Source organism: Hirundo rustica, chromosome 13 (assembly GCF_015227805.2).
Source record: "Hirundo rustica isolate bHirRus1 chromosome 13, bHirRus1.pri.v3, whole genome shotgun sequence".
NCBI lineage: Eukaryota > Metazoa > Chordata > Aves > Passeriformes > Hirundinidae > Hirundo > Hirundo rustica.
The window spans coordinates 920,901-943,166 of NC_053462.1; the positions used below are offsets into that span (position 1 = coordinate 920,901).

At 47.2% G+C, this 22,266-nt stretch overlaps 2 protein-coding genes across 5 annotated transcripts in view; one reads left to right on the plus strand and one right to left on the minus strand.

The window, feature by feature from the left end:
* Positions 1 to 1,699: 1,699 nt before the first annotated feature.
* On the plus strand, positions 1,700 to 4,566 carry ISL2 (ISL LIM homeobox 2). Its single transcript, XM_040077528.2, has 6 exons — positions 1,700 to 1,757; positions 2,805 to 2,994; positions 3,188 to 3,447; positions 3,561 to 3,844; positions 3,932 to 4,102; positions 4,234 to 4,566. Exons 1-6 carry the CDS (start codon positions 1,700 to 1,702, stop codon positions 4,348 to 4,350), a joined length of 1,080 nt encoding a protein of 359 aa, XP_039933462.1. The 3' UTR covers positions 4,351 to 4,566.
* Positions 4,567 to 6,672: 2,106 nt separating this feature from the next.
* Positions 6,673 to 22,266, minus strand: part of SCAPER (S-phase cyclin A associated protein in the ER) — a 138,915-nt gene continuing 123,321 nt past the window's right edge. For 3 of the 4 annotated variants that reach the window (XM_040077407.2, XM_040077408.2, XM_040077409.2), the window contains 3 exons: positions 11,269 to 11,460; positions 8,716 to 8,767; positions 6,685 to 7,107 (listed from right to left, as the gene is read on the minus strand). In XM_040077407.2, coding sequence (XP_039933341.1) covers positions 7,013 to 7,107; positions 8,716 to 8,767; positions 11,269 to 11,460 — 339 coding nt within the window. In that variant the 3' untranslated portion in view covers positions 6,685 to 7,012. Of the gene's footprint in view, positions 7,108 to 8,715; positions 8,768 to 11,268; positions 11,461 to 22,266 lie in introns of all 4 variants that reach the window. The other variant, XM_040077406.1, reaches the window with a different exon arrangement.

Here is a 22,266-nt window from a genome sequence, read left to right on the forward strand (position 1 = left end):
GCCACGCTAGCGGCAGGCAGCAGTCAGACCTCAACCCCCAGCAGGCGCCACACGGGCAGGGAACAACACATGGGCTCACCCTGCCCTGAGGATGTCACTGCTGCACCGCGCCTCTGCACCTTCGCACATGGAGGGGCGGGCAGGGATACCAAAATCCTTTGGTGACATAAGTCCCTGCTGAAGTGGGTGCTTCAAATGCCATCCATCCTTCTTTCCCGCGCAGCTATTGTACAAATTTAAAAGCTTGCTTTCAACATTTGGGGTCCTCAAAGGGGTAGCAGGGGCTGTGGTCAGGGTGGTAGAGCCGGTCAAATAGTGAAACACTTTATCCAAAGGGTCCTCTCCCCTCCCCAGCCTCTGGGGTTGCATACTTGCAGGGTGCCTGACTCGCACAAAAGACAAGTGCTTCAGCTGGAAAGCCCGTCCCGCCTGGCTCCTCTGAGAAAAATGAGCTCAGCCTGCCCTTCCTGAGCCAACATCTAAAGTCACCATGTCCTTCCCAAGCCATACAGGTTGGCAAATGCCTGTCAAATTCCATGCATAAAATGAAAATGTTGGGAGGAGAAGGAAGAGGAGCAAAGCCCCAAGACAGAGGCAATCTCGATTCCGGCATATATAAGCCTTCCTGGACCTTATGAGGCACTCGTGCTGCTGTGCTGCAAAGTCTTTGGAAATTTAACACCGAGTTAAAGGCCACTGAAACGCTTTCCCTGTTTCTGCTAACGCGCGGGAAGCCCATGAAGACATGGGGAGAAGAGGGACGAAAAAAGAAAGGCACAAAAAAGCAACAGGAGATGTTCAACTGCGGGAACAGCACGGAATCCTGTGCATGAAAATGCGGTAAAAAACTATTTTTTTTCTCCGCAGATTTCAACTCATCACGGGGCTGCTGCCCGGGACGGCCGCCCCGACGACCGCGGTCGGCTCTGCTCGGCTTCGTTGGGGCAGCTCTCCCGCACACGGGCCTCAGCAGGTAACTGCTCCGCGGGTGCGCAGCGTCAAGCCGGCGTCCGCCGGGCAGCCCCTTCGTGTCTGCAGCGGAGATGCGCTTCTGCTCAGCGCCGGGACTGTCCCCCCGCTCCCGCCCGCGGGCACCTGCCGGCGGCGCGCCGAAACGCTGGGAAAAGAACAACGAAATAAAACGCAAAAGAGACGAGAAAAAGGAGGAAGAGGGAAATTAAAGGAGAAAATCGTAGGCGAACTAAAAGTCAAGAAGAATAACTGAGAAAACAGAGGAGGAAAAACAGCCACAACGAATCTCCTTCTCCTCGGGCTGCCGATGCCGCCGTTCCTTGCGCGCACAGGGCCGAAGCGCACCGCGGCGGGCGGGGCGGAGGGTCCCGCGGCCGCCCGGGGCGCGGGGCGCGGAGGAGCCTCCTGGGCCGGGCGCGGGGCCGCGCGCCCCGTCAGCGTGGGCGTCGCGCGGCTCCGGTCCGGGTCCCGCGGGGCGTGCGCCCCGCTCCGCGCCCGCCGCGCGCCCATTGTTCGGCGCCGCCAATCCGCGGGCTCTCCCCGCGGCCGCCAATCGCCTCCGGGGGCCGCGCGGTGAGGTCAGCGCCGCTGCGCGCTGACATCACGGCGCGGCCCGGCGGGGCGGGCCCGGGGGGGCGGGCGCGGCCCCCGCCCCGCGCCGCGCGGGTAGTGGTGGAGCGGCGGCTCCGCATCCCGCATCGCTGCCGGTGCGCAGGGGGCCGCCCGCATGGTGGACATCCTCCTCCCGCGGCCGCTCCCGGGCGCCATGGGGGAGCCCTCCAAGAGTAAGTGCGCGCAGCGCAGCGAAACGCGGGGCCGAGGCGGGCGGGCGTGCGCGGGACCCTGCGGGTCGAGCTCCGCGCCGCCTCTGCCGTCGGGCGGGCTAGCGGACCGCGGCCGCGCTGACAGCCCCGGGAAGGGCTGCAAACGGCGGGCGCGGGCGGCTGCGGGCTCGGCCCGCGGCGACTCCGGCGCCGCTATTCCCGTTCGTGCCCAGCGCTTCCCGGCCCCGCTGGACCCATTCCTTACCGAATGCGTGTCCTTTTTGCTGTCCGCACCGCTGAGATCATTTATTTCGGCTGTTTCCATTTCTTTCTCTCCTTCCCTCTGCTTTTCCTTTATTTCCTTCTTTCTTTGCCCGTGGTACTTTTTCTTTCTTTATCTCTTTCGTGTTTCGGTAAGGTTTTTTTTTTTTTTTTTAATCTTTCCAGGTTTTTTAATTTCATTTTCTTTCTGTTCTTGTTTAGTTTTATTTCTCTTTCTGTCTCTTTGGTTCCATGTCTCTTACTGTTTTAATGTGTCCATGTTCCCATTTTAACTGTCTCTGGGTTTTAGACGTTTTTCTATCTCTTTCCATCATTCTGTTTTAATTTCTTTTTTCTTCTCTCCTTCCTTCCTTCTTTCTTTGTTTCTTTCTTCATTTCTTTCAAGTTTTCCTCAGCCGTTGTTTTATTGTTTTCGTGTTTCTGCTTTTATTTTCATTTTCTGAAATTCTACTTTTACGTTTCTGTCTTTCTGTATTTATTTGCCTTGGTCAAGTTTCTGTCTTTCTGTCTTTCTGTCTTTTTTTTCCCGTCTTTTTTTTTTTTTCCCCACCTCCAGCCGCAACACCCCCCCCCCCCCCCCCCCGGCCATATTAATCTCCTTTCGTGTTTCCATTATTTCTGCCCGTCTATCTTTATTTCTCTTTCTTCCTATTATGGAAAAAACCAAAACAAATCAGAGTAAGAAAAAATGATAAAATGTAAAAACGAAAAAGTACCTTTCTCCAACTGCTGGCCCCTGCTCTGGCTCACTGCTGGCTCTGACCGTTCCCCGCTCGCTCTCGGCAGGGCGGCCGGGGCTGGCCCTGTGCGCGGGCTGCGGGGGCCGCATCCAGGACCCCTTCCTGCTGCGGGTGTCGCCGGACCTGGAGTGGCACGTCGCCTGCCTCAAGTGCGCCGAGTGCGGGCAGCCCCTGGACGAGACCTGCACATGCTTCCTGCGCGACGGCAAGGCCTACTGCAAACGGGATTACAGCAGGTGACCCCGAACGCGCCGACGCTCGTTCGAAAATAAAATAACCCAGACCCGAAAAAGTACAAAAGCCCCTTAAGCCCCCCGAATTTCCCTCAACGAAAACGCGATTCTCGGCCGCTGCCCGTCCCCGCGGCATCTCCTGGAGCCGCCTCGACGGCGCGGCCGCGGGCCCTGACGGCGCGTCGCGTCTTCGCAGGCTCTTCGGCATCAAGTGCGCCCAGTGCCGGGCGGCGTTCAGCAGCAGCGACCTGGTGATGCGCGCCCGCGACCACGTCTACCACCTCGAGTGCTTCCGCTGCGCCGCCTGCGGCCGCCAGCTCCTGCCCGGCGACCAGTTCTGCCTGCGGGAGCGCGACCTGCTCTGCCGCGCCGACCACGGGCCGCCCCCCGACGGCGCCGCCGCCCGCGGCCCGCGCAGCCCCGCGCTGCCGCCGGCCGCCGCCGCGCACCTCGCAGGTACCGGCTCCCCGACGGGGCTGGCGGTGGGTCGGGGAGGGTGTCGGGGGGGGGGCCGCGGCGGGCGAGCGTGCGGCGGCGCTGACCGTGCGCGTCCTCCCCGCCCGTCGCAGAGCCGGTGCCCGGGCGGCCGCCCGCCCCGCGGCCGCCGGCGCACAAGGCGGCGGAGAAGACCACCCGCGTGCGGACGGTGCTGAACGAGAAGCAGCTGCACACGCTGCGGACCTGCTACGCCGCCAACCCGCGCCCCGACGCCCTGATGAAGGAGCAGCTTGTGGAAATGACGGGGCTCAGTCCCCGCGTCATCCGCGTCTGGTTCCAGAACAAGCGCTGCAAGGACAAGAAAAAGTCCATCCTCATGAAGCAGCTCCAGCAGCAGCAGCACAGCGACAAGACGGTGAGCACCCGCCCTCCCCGCCGGGGAGGGAAAGGTTGGGTGGGGGGGCTCGGGCGGCAGTCGCGCTCAATCCCCGTGTGCCCGCAGAGCCTGCAGGGCCTCACCGGGACGCCGCTGGTGGCCGGCAGCCCCATCCGCCACGAGAGCGCCGTGCAAGGCAGCGCCGTGGAGGTCCAGACCTACCAACCGCCCTGGAAGGCCCTCAGCGAGTTCGCCCTGCAGAACGACCTGGAGCAGCCCGCCGCCTTCCAGCAGCTGGTGAGCCGCGCCGGGCCGTCCGTCGGGCCGCAGGGGATGGGCAGATCCCGGCCCGCCGGGCTCGGGCGCTGCCGAAGGGGGACGGGGCACGGGGTGACCGCGCCGGGCCCTCACCGCCGCTACTCCCTCAGGTCTCCTTCTCCGAGTCCGGCTCCTTGGGCACCTCCTCTGGCAGCGACGTGACCTCGCTGTCCTCCCAGCTCCCCGACACCCCCAACAGCATGGTACCCAGCCCGGCCGAGACGTGAAGCGGCCCGTCCGCCCCGCCGCGGGACCTCCGCATGCCTGCGCTCCCTGCATGAGACACCCGGCCCCGGGCCGCTCCCAGAGAGTCGGACAAACGCCTTTGTTTTTTAATTATTCTTATTTAAAAACGAACAAAAAAGATGTTACTGACGGCCAAAAAAGCACCGGGATCCTCGCTGCCTTCACCAGACCGGAGAGAGAGCCCCCGCCCTGGTTATTTCGTGGTTTTGGTTTTTTTCTTCCTTGCGGATTTCGATGTTTCTTTTCCCCAAAGAAACGCGGATTTCCCCGGCGAAGCCCGGCACGGTGACAGGCTGCCTCGCCCGCCACTTGGGCTGGGGACGGTTTTTCTTCCCTTTTTGAAAGGGAAAAATAAATAATAACAATAAATTTACAAAAGGGGGAGAGTCTCCTCCGGCGTGCGGCCGCGGAGCCGGCCTGAACCTTCCTCCGCGGAGCCACGCCATCCAGCCTCATCTCACACCGATGCCTCTCCCGGGCCGCGGTCCGCGGCCCGCACGATCGCTGGAAAAACGGGACATGGAATCGAGACTTTTTAACGGGAAAACCAGTACTAATAATGTTAAGTTAACAATGGACGAAGGACGGATGTTTGCGCCTTTAATGATCAAAAGTAAGTTATTGTTATTTATTGTCAGAGTCAGCGGTTGAATAGTGGGATTAAATATTTTGGACTTAATAAAAAAAAAACAAAAAAAAAAGAAAAGAAAAGAAAAGAAAAATTTGATTTAAACGAAAAGAAAACCAAAAACGAACTAAAAAAATCGCGGAAGGGAGGCGAAGGGGCACCCCAGGCACGGAGCGGCGCGGCCATACGTATCGGGAGCGGAACTGAGCGGGTCGGGGCGGGCAGAGCCCCGGCTTCTCCCGCACGGCCTCACCGCACCGCACTAATCGGCTTTCCGAAACGGGGCTGCTTATTTATAGCGGGGGAGGCGGAGCGCAGGTTTCCCTTTCGGAGTGGCCCCGAGGCTCCCCTGGCCGTGCCCGCACCTGCCGCGGTGCGGGGCCGCCTCGCCTGCTCCCTGGGGGTGGCGGGGCTGGGCGGCGAGGCGAGCCCTAACCTCCCGCGTATCCATTCCCCGACCAGACCCAGGCGGCGACTCCTTATCTGCCTCTGGCATCACACGGGAGCGCGGCGGGGCCGCTCCAGCTCCCGTGCCCTCCCCCTTACCCTCGCGGGACTGCTCAGGACCAGCTCCCCGCGGGACCGCAGGCACGGCCGAGCTCAGGCCACGGCGAGCCGCACCCCCGTCCCCATCCCCGGGCACCAGGGGAGCGGGGGAAGCCGGGACTTGCCCGAGTCCTCCGGGAGGCAGGGGATGGGCAGCGCGGCGCCGGGGTGGCTCCAGCGGACCGCGGATCGGGTGCGCAGGGACCGGGCTCCCAGGGCGAGCTTCCGTGGGGGCGCACGGAGCGGCCCGGGCTGCGGGGCCGCCTCAGGCCGGAGCCGCTCTGCAGCACCGGGACGGGCAATCTCCCGGCTGGGAACAGGTGGGGATGGGGATCCTGCCGCCCTCCTGGCCCCGCCGCGGGGCTCCCGCGGTTACCTGGCTCCGTCCGGGTCGGGCGGGAGCTCCGCGCGTTCTCCCGGCGCTGGACACGAGCGAGGCGCGCGGCTTCGCCTCAGGACCGCCGCCGCCTCAGGCTCGCGCCGGGCCGGGCTGGGCAGCTGTTGGGAGGCGCGGGGGCTGCGGTCCGGGGCCGCCGAGAACGGGCTGTTCCGGCGCCGGCGGCGGCCCCGGTACCCGCGGGACGGGATCGCCGGCGGCCCCGGGACCCGCGGGACGGGATCGCCGGCGGCCCCGGGACCCGCGGGACGGGATCGGCGGCGGCCCCGGGACCCGCGGGACGGGATCGGCGGCGGCCCCGGTACCCGCGGGACGGGATCGGCGGCGGCCCCGGTACCCGCGGGCCGGGATCGGCGGCGGCCCCGCCGCAGCGCAAGGCCGGGGCGTCGCGCGCCCCCTCAGCGCCGCCGCGCGCGGGCAGCGGCTCCGGGCCGGGCCGGGCGCGCGGGGCCCGCAGCGCGCAGGGAACAAGGAGAGGCTGCAGCCAGCCCGGCCCGAGCCGAACCGAGATGTAAAAATGCACCAGCTCTAAAAAATCTGTCTGAGCTGACGTATCCTCAATCGCCCAAAAGTTGTAAGCAAACTTCCCCCAGGGCCAGATCTGACGAATTACTTTGATTTGATTCTGATCGACTCTTGATTAACGAGAAAGACATGAGTGTTTTTTTCCTCTCTTTCTCCACCGTATTGCTTATGGTAATTCAAACATACTGACGATTTTAACACAGAAATCACACAAGACGGAATAAGTTATTTTATTACAAGATATATAGAACATATTTTCTCTATTTGCAACCTTATTTCAGCAGTTCTTGCAGCGCAAGTCCCACTGCAGGGCAGAAAACACCAAAATCATGACATTGGATACAAGAACGAAATAAACTCAAATTATCAAAATTACAAAACAGAACTTGGAAGTATCTACAGTACTTATACAAATAGTGCAAATTATTTATCTACAGCATAAGTATTTAGAATATAAAAAACGTATAGGAACAGCGTTTTAAAGAAGGTAGTCAGCAGGAACTGGTCAGCGTGACAATGTTAGGGATTTAAAAGCTAAATCCAACTCTTATTTTTTCAAGAAGAACTGTCGAGCTTCTTCCCAGGACTGCCGGGGGAATCTGTTGGAGAGCTCAAGATAATCTTGAGAACTGAAAAATTTTTCTGTTGAAAACAGAACATAAAATTACCAAGTTATTCCCTCTTAAGATAAGATGGCAATAAAACAAAAATAATGAATGTGCAGCCAAATGGAGATACTTTAAGTAACTTACTCCCCTCTCCCTATCCAAATCTCAGACCATGGGGTGACACTTCCGTGGAGCTTGGGACATCTGCGCTGGGCTTTAAGAACGGGGGCAGAGGATCTGATGAGCAAAGGCTTCCATTTGTAAGCTGATCTGGCTCTCTGCCCTATGCAGAGGAACATCTCTGCACACTTTATGTTCTTGGACCCACTGGGGACCAGCTCAGCCTCAGTTCTACTCTGGGCAGCCTCAGTGGCGTTTTCTGCTCAGCAGTTTCTTTTTCTTACCACAAAGGGCTGCAGAAGAGTTGTGTTCCCGACTCCCCGGAGCTCAGAGCATAAGCACAAACACAACTTTCACTCTTGAGAGCGTGCAGTGACGTGGACAGGACTTCACAGTGCACAGGTTTGAGGGTCTGACCCTCCACAGAGCACCCAGCTATGAAGTTTGTGCTTTCAGGTTTTATTCCTGTCAGTTTTTTTTTATTCCTTTCAGGTTTTATTCCTCCGCTTGTTTTTGGGGACACCATCCTTCACATTCAAGTGATATAAGATAAAAATAATCCTGCCTACACTATTATTGTCAACTTTTTTGCAACTGGGGTATGTTTAGAAATCACACTCACATGTCACCACATCTTTGTTTAAAATTTCCTCCAGTTTGAAGAGTGAAAATAAAAAACAAGTTTTCCACTCGGATTTTAGATGTTTCTCGAGCAGATTCTCACGCAAACACAATCCTGGAAAGTTGGTGCTGCAGACACTGCACACGGCTGCTTAGACTGAGATGTCTGATGTTGCCAGGAAAAATCTCCACCAAGTTACCTTAATTTTATAATTTTTTTTTAAAACAAAAACTTTATACTTTAGACCTAGAACCACTCACCTCCTGGCCAATGTTGAGGCAGTGAGTGGTGGTGGATTTCTACCTCTTATAAGTGAGAAATGACTGTCCGAGCATCGCAATTTATGTGCAATACGGCTACTCAAGACCAGATGCCCATCAACACTTGAATTTCAGCTGTGTTTAGCAAGTAACAGCCATCTCAGCTGAGAATCTTTCAAATGTTTAGCCTAGAAAGGTTGACTGCATTTAAAATAATATTTATAATAACTGAGGGGAAAAAAAAATCACAACTCTTCTGCAAACTGACAAACTTTAAAGGACAATTACAGGACAGTATTTTAGAGGTTTTTGGCTCCCTGGATGTATTGGCATGGCTGCATAGCTTCTGCAACCTAAAACTTCTGAAGGCAGCCTTTGTGTCAGCTAATTAAATATGTGCAGGTACAGTATCACATTTTAAGACATGATACCACATGGCATTGAATAAAGATTAACAGTCTGAACCCCCGATAGACGAGCAGCAGACTGGAAGACACGTACGTGTAAGTCAGGATGTAAGCCAGGGAGCCCTCCCCCAATCTGTGAAATCGTGCTGCAATTTACTCTATTTCTTTTCAGCTGATCCTAAACTTAAACCACAGTATCTACACATTTTGTTACCCAACTACAGGGAACGTACCCCTCTGCTGAGATAACTGATTTTCCATTTGGCCTGAGCTCTGTGCAAAATCCTACGGGGAAAAACAAACAAGAAAAAGACATCAGGTTTTTGGATCTCACATCTGAGGAATTAAACCAACATTTTAAGGTCTTCGCAGTCATTCAAAAATACTAATATTTCATGTAATCTGTAAATTAACAAATCTGGTTTGTTTGCTACATACCATAACACAATACTACCAGCACTTAAATTCTGTAGTTCACAGTGGATTTTTATACATTTATTTACATTTGTTTTCAAGAAATATGTTTTTAGTACCCAAGAGAAAATCCAAGGCTTTAATATCATCTTAGGAAAGAGTTATTATTGTGATTTTTTATTTACCATAGCCATGTTTCTGTAAAGCAAATGATGTTTCAGATTTTTGCTCCCAACTCCAAGTACACTCTGAAAAGGATTCATGACTGATGGCAATTCCAAGCACAATGGCTGCGCTTCCCGGCGAGCCGGGAGCCTGAGGTGCTGATCTCCCGGGAGAACGTGGAGTGCTGGCCCTGGCAGGCAGCTGTGGCCCAGCTGTGCCCCCAGCGTGGAGCACTGCACGATCCCGCTGCTGTCGTGCGCTGGGATGCAGCATCCTCGGGGCCAGCACGGACACCGAGCTCACCCGCAGCCAGCCAGCTCCCCACTACATACCCTGTCCTTTGCTCGAGTCTCCACCCAGCAGAATGCTGAAGAAGGGATTATTTGAGATAAGATACAACACAGCAAAGCGTGGATACTCCTGAATGTTTCTGCTCGTTTCTGCACATCTCCAAACAGAAGTAACAAAAATAAACAGGCTGATGCAAACTTCGGCTGATGGAAATAAATCTCTCGGTAGGGAGAGCACTGGAAAATGCAGCAATGGTCTTCCTCTGATTTCAGCTGCACATTTAACACACTGTATTTAAGTGATATATTCGTACACACCACCAAACTTTTACGTAAACGGGACTTCTTTTTGCGTTCCCTGGCAAAGGAAGAATCTCATTTTCTAGTCACGGGGCAACATTTTAAAGTCCTTCCCAAACCTACCGAAGCAAATGAGAGATTTGCTCGACAAACAGCAGCGAGTTGAAATAGAAGTAGAGAGGCAAGTCCCTTCTGTGTGTGCGGGATCTCAGCATTCCTTGGATCCTGCCAGCGCTGCTCTCCATGTGTGCATGTGCAATAGTTGGGATTAGACTTTAAAATGGGCAAAACACTGATGGACCAGCGAGGCCAGCAGTGACAGGACACCACAGCACACACAGCTCTTCCGTATTTTAACAGAACACCTTTCTTTAAAAGCCCGCATGCACAGTACACGGACTTGCCATCTGGGATATAACTAACTGGAAAGCAAATTAGTTTATTGCTGGCCCTTAGAAATATACTTACGCTTCACCATAGCTACTGTGGATTTTAGCACCATTCCATCTCTTACAGAACAGAAATCAAAGTAAACAACCTTAATTATTCATATAGGGAACATTCTCCTCCACTCTCGTGTTTTTTAGCTGAAAAAACCCCAAACTAAACTTGGCGCACTTACTGATAATGCAATTTTTTTTTTTTTTTAGTTTCACTATAAGAAAATCAAAGAAGTTGAATATAGCTGTGTATTTCACCAGAAGCTCATTACTATATGGGGAATGTTTTTTAATACTAAGTTCCAAACTTATTTTAAAAATCTGCTCTGCAATTATTTCAGTGTTAAAATGATAAAAAGTAGCAGCACTCGCAAATTTGATGTTATGCGAAGACTTTTAGTAAATATTTAGTTCATGTACTTTCTCTCTCAAATGCATGTAGCCTATTCTTGGACTAGCTGTAAAGCATTAGGGAAAGGGGTTTGATTATCATTTCTTTATCAACAACAGTAACTTTCAGGTGACTGATACAGGGTTACAGACTCCTAAAAACATATTATTTTTAGTGGTAGAATGTTTATGAAAACAGCATTTATTCACTGGAAAGAGTCAATAAAATGCATGAAAACCATGAGGCATGCAAAAAATCTGATAGATAAAACAGCATATAAATTTAGACAAAGGGAAGCAAAATAATGCAAATCTTTATTCAAAACAGTATTTGTAATGACCTCGGTGGCTCACTGTCAAAAATAAAGATTGCAAGATTAGACTGGCAACATATGTTTTGTGTATTTTCTGCATAAAATATATACACTTACCCAGTTCTCTGTAAATCTATGGTACACAGTATACAACTGTACACTTCTATGTAAACACATTAATATACCGATTTCAGATATGCTATATGGGCAGGAATTTTTTTAAAAATAAATATTTTAAGATCTACATCAAATCCTCCCAGTCCATGCAGTAACTTTAATGAAAGCCGGATTCAGCACGGGTAGCGAGAACCTGAACTCCTTTCAGCGTGATTAGATGCCTCAAGTGCAGGCATCATCTGTGGTTTGAGAAGAGCTGCAGAGAATCTGAGAGCACTTCACTGCTGTTTGCTTGTTTTATTGAGGATCCCCACCCTGAGAGCAAAGGCGAGCAAAGGCGAGCACTGCAGCCGTACCTGGATGAAGGTGGCCAGTAAAACACAGCTCATCTCCTGCTCCAGGATGATCTTGTTCTGAGGGTTATTGTAACATGCAGCTATGAGCGAAGGGAAGAGCACTTTGATTAAACGAGGATCACTGAAATACTGGAAAGGCAACTGGCAGAGCTTTTGCAGCACCGTGGGGTGACGGCCGGACTGTACAATGATCTGAAAATACAAACAGAGCAAAATTAAACCACGTGATCTATCTGTTCTTCTCTTCCTCTTAACCACCAAGGGTGCTGAAGTCATGCTAAAAAAATGAGCGTGGATGAGGAGTAAGTACTAAAAATAAAGCCTGTAACATTTAGTTCAAATAACTTCTGTTTCAGTGCGCAAGTACTATTTTTACTGCAGAATAATATAAAAACTATAAAGCTCTGAAAGTTCTTTTTTTCTGTATCATCCAAAAAGACAGCACATAAGCAAGGGAGAAATTTACAGATTACAATAAAATAGATAATTTAAAACCTTAATTCAAAAGACAAAGAATTATAGCTCAGGGACTATTCTAAGTTAGAGCCATGAAACACAAAACCCCAACGCCTGCCATTTAAACACACTGAGCATGGGGGGAAAAAAAATCCAGGAAGAAATCGCCAGGATTTTAAAAACCCTCCCGAAGCTTGACCATCCTTTCCTGGAACTGGCAATTCGAGAGGACTGTGTTTCATGGGAGATGTCTGCCATGCATTCTCAGGCACCAAAAAGAAAAGGGGATTGTGAGCTGCCCAGCTAGGAGTAAGGAGAGACTCCAGAGATCCTCCCATCTGTATTCCTTATCTCAGTTTCTATCAGTGCCATTGGCTCTAAAAGGAGAATTGTTTAGATAAATGGGACTGTTGTCATGAAGAAGGCTAAGTTTACAACTGTATACATCTGAAGAAATAAGGCAATGCTATCACTGGTCTACAAAGGAACCTTTCCAATTCACTTGATATTCTTATAAAATCTTTGCCATAAACTAAAAAATGCCCAAATCGGATCTGTTCCAAGTAATCTTGATTAGACAATTACAATATGAAAGAGCTGTTTGACCCAAAGTTGGCTTTTTGGCATAGGAGGAAGCTCCTATAAGGTTGGAACACTGTAAAACCAAGGGTCACGACTGTAAATTGTACTTGGAAAAACACAATTTTACAGGTACACACCCAGACAAGACTGCATTCAAATTAAAACCAGAAGGACAGAAAGAAGCAGTTGAGACTACAGGAACATAAATTACAGGGATTTACAAGTTTTCAAAGCACTTTTAATAATACCTTCAGAGTACACACGAAGTTGATAATGCAGTTCAGTTTAAAAACAAGATGAACAAAATAACAGTTTGCATTTGTTTCAGTTCACCAGTCAAAAAAGACTCTGAAAACCTTTCAAAATACTGGTAGCAATGTCTTAATGCCCTTAAAGACAGAAGGAATTTTTAAAAGACAGCCAAAAAAGTGACAATTAAGCAAGCACACATTCACTGTTTTAAGGAGAAATATCACAGAGGCATTTGGATGATTCTAAACTCTCAGCTCGCACCCTGTAAGCAAGAGGTGCCCCCAAGTTTGGGAGTACTGTTGAAATTTTAAATTAACCAGAGCAGTTATTATACTGTTCTATTTTTCTGTCATAAATTCTACAATCAGGGAAGTATTTAAAGTCAATCATAATTGGTACTAAAATAACTAAAACTGGCATTTCTGATCCAGGACAGAACAAGAGAACTCTCGATTTCTTTTTAATGGCCACCATACACTTGATGAACAGGCAGAGGCAAAGAAGTTTTTGGGACTTCTAATTTTTCATTTCACAGTCCACTTCCTTTACCTGTCCTAAAAATGCCATGGATATTTAGTGAAGTCCTGCCAAACTCACAGTGCAGATACCCAAAGAGCTTCCATGGAATTATCATTTCATTACCTTTTTCTTTTCAACAGTTTTACTACTATGACGTTATCAACATTAAAGACAGGAAGGTATATAGAGAGGTTACTGACTGTTTTAATCTGGTATTTATCACATGTGGAATCCATTTAATAATTTCAGCTCATTGTACTAATGCAGCTACTAAACCTGATACACTATATTATGTACTCTGATGAAAAAAACCATGAGTCACCCCTTACTGGAAAAAGCCCCAATCAAATAAACCTGCAGCAGAGCACATATTCCTCGTTCACTGTCGACGGGTGGAGAAAGTGAAGGCCAGCACTTGACTTAGCAGACGAACAACAAAGAAAACAAATGAAAACCTTGCACTTCTCTTACTTGATTTTTTTTTTTAAATTTTATTTTTGAACAGTCACTTGGCTTAGTAATCCCAGGGAGTTTTGCAGGCCTGGAATATGGAATACGCATCTTACAAACTGCTCTCATACAAGATACAAACTCCTTACTGAAATGCAGCTTGCCTCTCCTCCTACCACAGAGTGGGATCCAGACGCATTTACCTAGAATTAGCTTTTCTTGTTGCTCTCTTTCCAGTCTGCTAGTCAGATATGCCTGTCAAATGTAACAAAATCCTAATTAAATCACTGCATTTCTGTACAGCCAAGCACTTAAGCACCTGCTTAACTTCAGCTATGTGCCTACGTTCCATTAATATTTGCTTGTGGTTTTCTTTTTCTGAACAGAGACCTATCAAATTAGTCCGAGCTACTACTTTTTTTTTTTAAATCCAGAGTAGGCAACTCACATGGATGTTTTCTGTATTTCCTTTTAAAATATTGCTTATTCTCAAAACTTATATTCATACAACTTTATTGGCTTTGACTGTGCTTAGCTGGAATAAATTCCAGCTTAGTTTACCTTATTTATGGACCAACATGTACTAAATGTTGGAACAATCCTGCGAAGACCCAAACAACACACAGGTAGGAGACAGAGCAAATAGGTTTTTGAAATGTTATTTCATGATGAATGAAGGAAGTTTTCCTTTGTGCCACCAGCCAAACTCCAGGCCCCGATCCACCTTGGAGGTGGAGCCCCTGTTACAGAGTGGGTGAGAATTCGGGGTTAGCACACCAGAAAGCACTGCTCAATGTAAAAGCCTGTTCAGGAGAGACTGGAGCAACTCAAATCCTCACTTTTAGGACTCCAATCTTGCCTGGTTGGTGTCTGTCTACATTTCCAGGTCTCCCACACCACGTGTGCTGTGCCTGCTGCATCCACAGCCGACTGTCCGGCACCATGAGTGATGTGGTGACCCATGGAACTTTTCACTGAGCAACACCTTTCAGGGCTGCCTATCAGTTATCTTCTGTCACTCCCACCACTTTATAGCCTTCTGCAGGTCTTGCTAATTTGCTTAATCTCCAACAGCCAGTGGCTCAGGCTCTCTCCTCTGCCCTCCCAGTAATCCATGCCCTCGTATGTGCAATGATCATCCCCATCAACTCTACCACTGTTTCTGAGGCTGATCACTCAGGAAAGCATGATTCATGATTTCTGAAGTCCCTAGATGGAATCCATGTTTTCCTCACATTTACTTGGGCCAATATTCACTCTGAAGTGTATTGCTTGGCCATTTGCTGCAGCTCTCACTGTGAAAGCCTGAAGCAGTATAAAAGTCAGTCTTTCAAAACAGACTCCAATGACAAAAGCCAGCAATATGCCACACAGCACTCCAGCAGTAAAATAAGACAATCAATCAAAAAAATTAAAAGCTCCATGTGGTACGAAACAGTAATAAAGCAGTGAGGGGAACTCATCATTCTGCTGGGAGATAAGGCTTCCCCAGTCACTCAGGTAGGGTGTCTGGCTCCAGACCTGAGAAGACTGCTGGAAGGATATTCCAGAATATTCCACCCTGGATACTCAGTTCTTCCCTGCATGCCCACCAGCACAGCAGCCTTCCTCTCCTGCCACTGCTTCCTGGCACCATGCAAAGGAGAACTTCCCAGGACTGAATGCCTTTTCTAAGGAACTAATAGACCATATGAACCCAAAAAACTTGGGCATGATTTTCCCCCGGGTAGCAAAGGGGAATGCTGCAGCTCATTTCATTTTTCAGTGAGCTCCAAGGGCCCCAGAATTAATGTTTTGATGCTGCTGCAGGAAGAAGAGTCATAAAAGTTGCAGCTCCTTTCCTTCCTTGCAGGGAGATGATGAGTAGCACACATAGCAGCCTTTGCCCAAGAACCAGCAAGGGAAAGATATTTTGCCGAACACCTCCTAATTCTGTTTACATACTGCAAACACATATTCACTTCACTTAATCCTTCTCTGTATTCCTTTTATCAGTGAAAACTACCCTTACTTTAAAAGGCATGCGTATGTATTTTTGTCCAAGGAGGGTAAGAAAACCCTCATAACTAATAGGATCTGAAACTTTGGACTGGTGAAGCAACACCACAGAATGTCTCAGCAGTTACACATCAAATCAGATGTAAAAGCTTTCCAATTCAAGAGTTAATTCTATGGAAAACTAAAATAAGAATCCTCTTGCTTTTGGAACTGTGTTTTCATAATCAGGTAACTGAGTGTACAAACACAATTTTCATCAACAAAACTCAAAAAATGTCATTTAGAGCACTGCAGAATGACTGTATGTAAAACACCGAAGAAATATTAGTACATTAAAGAGAATTGATAATTCATATATTCATATCATTCATATATTCATATGTTCTGAATAGACATGTAATGGAGATGCATGCTACTAATTTGTCAAGAACTAGCAGTTCAATTAAACAGCCCTGTGAAGATTTATTATGGAGTAGCATTTTTGGTGACAATCTGAGCTTCTTTTTCTAAGTTGTAACTACATTCAAAAAAGAGGAACTAATTGAATTTCAAACTCTGCTTGATATCTTCCAGAGATTTAAAGAAGATTATGATCCCAGATTGGTTTCCAATGGCTCTAGGCATGTATATTAAATATTGTCAGATATTTTATTACAAATAACAAACGGTTCAGTGTCAGACCAAGAGCTTTTTCACTGCTTGTGTACTACACAAGGTTAGTCCAGGATTATTGCAGACTTGAAGTGCTGATTTTTAGAGCAATATTTAGTCTAGTTCTACTGTTGGATTTAGGTTTTCTTGCTTGACTTGGTCATTTGCAGCTCTGTAAAGACATCATTCATGTCAGTTATTTCTGTCAATATATATACAATAAAACCACCAGAGTTATCTTTTATAGAAGCTAATTCATTTTGTAGTCAGATAGAAGAGTAAGCCAGCAGCAAACTTCCTGTCTGTGGAAGGGCCAAACGAAGAAGTGAGAAGTGATTCACTTTGGGAAGTGAAGAAACTTTGGGAGCAAAGGCACAGCTGGCACTGCTGGGGCACACGGCAGCCACAGGGGCAGGGCCAAGGCACGAGGTGGAGACAACACCCAGCAGCTGTGCTGCCCTCTGAGCCCTGCCAGGGCCTCACCGCCCCTCCCAGGCAGACCACGGAAACTCCAGGTGCTTTCTGCAGCTCATCAGCTCCTTTCATCCACACGAGGAAGGAAAAATGGGCAGCAGAGAAAGGAAAAAGATTGCCAAGGAGAGAACTGGAATCTGTAGGCACAGCCCCAAATGTGGAGCTTTGAACAAAACCTTACAAGTCATCCAAGTGCACTGCTCTTGTGTGACTAACGCTGCATGAAAATGCCATGTTCTGAGTGGTCTATAGTCAGGCTGATGGGTTTTGTTACTTTTGACCAGATATTAGGAGTTGTAGCTCTTTTCTCAAGTGAAAACTGAGACAAAGTTATACTGAAGTGGATACAGGAAAAAGCAGTTGGAAAGTTCAGAACTTCCTGAAGCAAAACCTTCTTTGGCTCTTGGAGGAAAACCCAGCAGTGAAATGAGGTGTTCCACAGGCACTTAGAAACAAACACAGTGCTTACCATTGGGAGCTGAATTCACTTTCTAGAAAAACATCCTTCCCAACAGAATTTCCTTTCATTTTTATGAAACAAAGCATTAAAATGTGCCCTTTACTTGCCTGTGCTCTTCTGCTACAACGTAGTTTATGTTAAGATGCAATTTTCTTAGAACAGCTCAGCCTAAAAGTTAATGGTTCTCTGAGGGGCAATCCCTGCCTCCTCTGCTATCTCAGATGACCCGTGCTTCCAAACTTCGACATGGCCATTATAAATATTAGGATCTTAAAATGGTAGTCTGTATGGGAACCACTAATGTTTCTTATCCATGTATTTATCATTTATATAAATGTCAATTCTAATTTGTACTAACAAGTAATAACTTCATTGAACAGGAACTGTGCATCTAATTCCTGTAACAGTATTCCATCAAACAGTTAAATCCCTTTGTTTGATGTCAGGTTATTTACAACTTTGTAAAAGAAATAAGTCTTTATATTAGTAGTCCAGAGTGTCTCTTCAAAGTTAGATCTGCATTATTTCTTTGCTTCTATATAAACAGATCTCATACTGCTAGTATTTAATCAGCAGAATATGTCACCACTTAGGCTCTTCTTCTGCTTTAAGGTCAAGCTCTTTTCTTTCTGTTTTGCAAACTCCACTATTGGCAAAGCTCTGAGCAAAGAATGTTCTAAATTCCTCCTAGCATTTCTCGGGAATCAGAGCACCATTTCCATGCAAAAAGAAAGTTCCAGAATGCTACATTCAAATGTAAAAATAAGGATTTTGTCTATTTGAAAAATTCCAGTGTTTATTTTCTTAGCCTCACATGTAAGCTTTCAGAGAGAAGATAAGGGTGCTCAGGAATAACATCAGTCTTCCTATAAACCACATTCTAAGCATTGTCCTTTTAGAGCTCTATGGTTTAAGCAGATTCAAGGGTGCTTTGTACACATCACAGAAAAATATTCTCGCATCAGGTTTTGGATAATCATCCTAAGACATCTGAACATTTAGGATACGACAAAGGCCAACCACCAGGACAGTGATGCACTGAAAATGTAAAAATGTTTATCAAAAGTGATGCTTGGGGACAATCCAGTAGAAGTTCATTATACAAAGCTTTTGAAAAAATGCAGCCCAAAATGACAACAAGTCACCTTAGTTATAAGACAACAAATGAAATATATATAAGATTAAATTCATCAATAAATGAATAATGTTAAACAAGTATTGTAAAAGATAAACTTCATTACAGTGTGACGAAAGGAAAATGGAAGCAATTCTAATATACACTGAGGTTACTTAATGTGAATTTAATACTTGTCCAGGCTACAGGAGAAAATAATAAACTAATATCTGACCTGGAAAAAGTATTAAGGAAAAGCCTAACTTCTGAAGTGATAGCATTTTAGCATTTATTAAAATAAAAATGAACATTTAAATGTGAGGTTGTTCTCACACTTCAAGTTAATCATATACTTACAGATCCAAATGTATCACTGCTTTCCAGAAAATTCTAAGCTTCCTTGTTTCCACAATAATGTAACCAAAGATTCATATGTTTAAGTGCTGGCCTACTAATTTTTAATCAGAAAATATTATCATAGATCCTATGTATGAGAAATACACATCCTGTCCGATAAAATAAAAAACCCCGTCATGACACACCTCGAATCCCCAGGTACTATTCTGAGCCCCGAGTGATTAGAGTTAGCCTTTGCAGCCCTGCACTGTTTGTGAAGAATCATCTTCAGCTTCGGTGATGAACCGCTTCTAAACCTAGGCTGCTGCTTTGGGCACGGTTCTCCAGTCACTTACCCCAAATGAAATCCAGTTGAGCTGAATGAAGATGATTTAAAGGGTAGAGAAGAAACAGGACCAGTCTACAGAAGTTTAAGCAACTATTGGCTGAGGTTTCTGCTAGCATCCTTGGAAACAGAGCTAGCTTTGGTCAAAATCCCCAGAAGGTGTGAATAATTCAAACATTACACTCTAAAACACATAAAATCTTTTTCTGTGTCTCAGAGCATTTTTTCTCTTCAAAAGCAAACGTTTTCTGTCACACTCTGGAACTCTACTCACAAGTAAGCCACGCGGTGCTGGAATTACTATTCCTAGCACGTTTTGTTTTACGGCTTCCACGAGAAATCTAAAAGGTTTGTCAAAGTATCCAATCATCAACTGAAAAGCTTGTGAAACGCTGAGCCACTGGACATATTACAGAGCCGGCCGAGACAAAGCTTCAAACACAGAGCAAGAAAACGTGCTTTTCTGCCAAGAAAAATGAGCTACAATTTACCCTTTACTAAGGGGAGAGGAAGACGAGCAACATTTTCCACAGCACTCCATTAAGGCCGTTTGCTCTTTATGTTTCAGTATCGCTTCCATCGAGCCTGACTCGAGCTGAACACGACACGAGGGGCTGGGAAGAGCTCCCTGGGGCTCTCGCAGGCTCCCGCCCTCAGAGCAGCACCCAGCGAGGAGCTGTCAGCTGCCGGCGACGCGGAGCAGGCCGCCGCTGCCCCGCGTGGGGCCGGCCGCGCCGGGGCAGCCACGGCGGCTCTGCAGCGCCGGCCAACGCCGAGTTTATGAGGGCAGCACAGGGAGTTCCCTCGCACATCAGGCCAGACAGACAATAGCTCAAAAGGCCGATGAAATATTTGCAGGCTTTAGACTTTGTGTTAAGCCTCAGCGTGAAAAGCGCTTCCCGAGCAAAGGGGTGAGCGCGGCGCTGGGCGGGAGGACGCAGCGTTGTGCAAGCGCCTGCCTCCTCCAAAGCCAGGCCCAGGCCCGAGCTGGGAACGAACTGCTCATTGAGCGGGATTGTGCCGAACTCTGTGGCGTTTTTTCGATGTGGACCGAGTTCCGCTGGGGATTAGGAGCCCACCAAACTCCTTTTATCCTGCCCCAGGAGTAAGATTAGAAGGTCGCTCCGCAGAGGCGGCATCGGCCGATGGCTCGCTCTCTCCTAAGCCTCAGCTATGGACTGTATCTGAAAGCTGCCCGAAGTACTGGCTTTAGTGACATTGGGAGAGAATTTTATTCTTTCATGTTTACAGTTTGAGAGGAAGACGTAAGATAAAATCAAATGCATTAATTTCTCACACTAATTCCTATACACTCTCTCTTCTCCTCCCTACAGGAATCAGCCAGTCATCATGAATTGAAACTAAATACACTTTACTTCACGCTAAGTCTTAGCTCATATTAAATTACCGTCCCCACATCCTCTCAAAAGCCCCCAAAAAATCCAGGATGCATTTTGGAATGTTAGAAATACAATTAAGATGTGACACATGAAATGTGCGGTCCCAAATGCTTCTGACATATTTGATTCGCTTTGTCATAGATCATTCTTAAAAAGAAAAAGTTCATCAGGAAGCTGTAACAACAACAAAGGTGTCTGACAAATTATCTAAAAGGCATCTTTCCCTGACTGCCCAGACAGGAATGCCATCTTTCCTGAAGACATTGGTTCACTTAAGTGAATTTATGTGGCTGAGGATGTAAGGCTGTGAGAGCCAAAGCACACATTACAGAGCTGCCTTAATGTACTTCGCTCCAACTCGGGCACTTTAATCCTTAGGGGATTTCTGTTCACAAGCTGAAGTGCTTCTAAATGGCAGTCAAGACTACAAGTTCACACAAATCACACTTGCCAAAATCAGCTATTCCACAAAATTTACCAGGCGTATTTCTTGTTTAAACCTATAAAGCTTTAAAACATCGGGGTGTGTGGCTTTAAAAAAAGTTTTAAAGAAAAATCCCATAACCTCAACATGAAATCAATACTCCTAAAAATCCCTATTTGAGAAGAAACTAACAAAATCAGAATTAAGTAATTTCAGATCCTATTTACTTCCAGATAGGGATGTTAACTGCATGGTAACTACCAATTCCTGCATCTTTATAAAGCTCTTAGTGCCGTATTTTCATAAAGCCCACCTACCAGATCAAAATTGTTCCAGTCCCTCCACAGTCCCCAAAGCAGCATAAACTAAGACAGTTTAATGATGGCCTCTAGTAAACAATCCATATGGAAACTCTACATATTTTTATAACTTGCAAGTTTTCCTGTTGACTTTTGATTTTCACAATTTTTCCATTTTAGAAGTATTTTTCTTCCTTCCCGCTGACACTAGAGAAAACTGGCCCCATACTAAAACTCAATATGTACGAACTCTGTCAAAAGCACAAAATAATTTCCCTCCAGAAGGTCACTTTTAATCCAAAATCCCTCTGTAAGTGTCTCTTGCAGCCCAGTACGTGTAAGCACAGCTAGGATGTGTCGTACACAGATTTATTTGTGATATACACCGTGTATGACAAAGGCTCCTGTTACTTTATGACACCAGAAGGTTTATCACACCAAAGGAGTGCTTAGAAGAAAATATGACTATAAGTCAATCATTTAACAAAAAAGGGAAAATAATCTTGGGATGAAACCTTTCTTGGGGACTAACTACCACGCTTTGGGTGCCACAAGTGAGTCCTAAATTTTAAGATCCTTTCAGAACTGTGCCTACCATACAATATTCCAATTTCTTTACACATGATATTTTTACCTGTGACACTGCTGTGTGATGTTTTACATATTTATTTAACATGGGAGAAATTCCCCACCAAAATATCCTGTTATCTCACTGCTCCTTACTCCTTCACCTGGAGTTAACTGGGATGCCTGGAACGTGGTCTGCAGCAAATATTCCACACCTGTATAGCAAGGAGTAATTTCTAGTAGGTGACTGATACTATTACATCTAATTCCACGTGCTTCTATTTTCAGCATATGGATCAGTAGATATTAACATTTCAATTATTTATGAGTTTATAACAACATACCTTGTTATGGACACAAACGTCTGGGGATAGAGGGTTTGGTCAGAAAAATAAGTTAGACTTTGAGAATGAAATCCCTTCTTCAAGGACACATAGTGTGCATGTACATTTCTAAAAATAATTCTGAGAGAACTTTTTACTTCTGTCTACAAACCTAATTTTATAACAAAGTTCTGAAAAACTGCCCACACTTTTTCCTGACTCTTTCAGCAGAGATTTTCTTTTGCAATCTAGCAATAGTATCTTCAAGAAGTATACAGTTCATATCTAACAAGCCCTTAAAGTTGGTGGGATTCTTCTAGAGCACTCTAAATACAGCGTGTCCCAAA

Bases quoted from the DNA above. Each gene is read 5' to 3' on its own strand.
- ISL2 (XM_040077528.2), top strand. From the start codon at position 1,700: ATGGTGGACATCCTCCTCCCGCGGCCGCTCCCGGGCGCCATGGGGGAG. The intron at 1,758-2,804 runs GTAAGTGCGCGC...CGCTCTCGGCAG, and splicing joins CATGGGGGAGCCCTCCAAGA to GGCGGCCGGGGCTGGCCCTG. The intron at 3,448-3,560 runs GTACCGGCTCCC...CGCCCGTCGCAG, and splicing joins CGCCGCCGCGCACCTCGCAG to AGCCGGTGCCCGGGCGGCCG.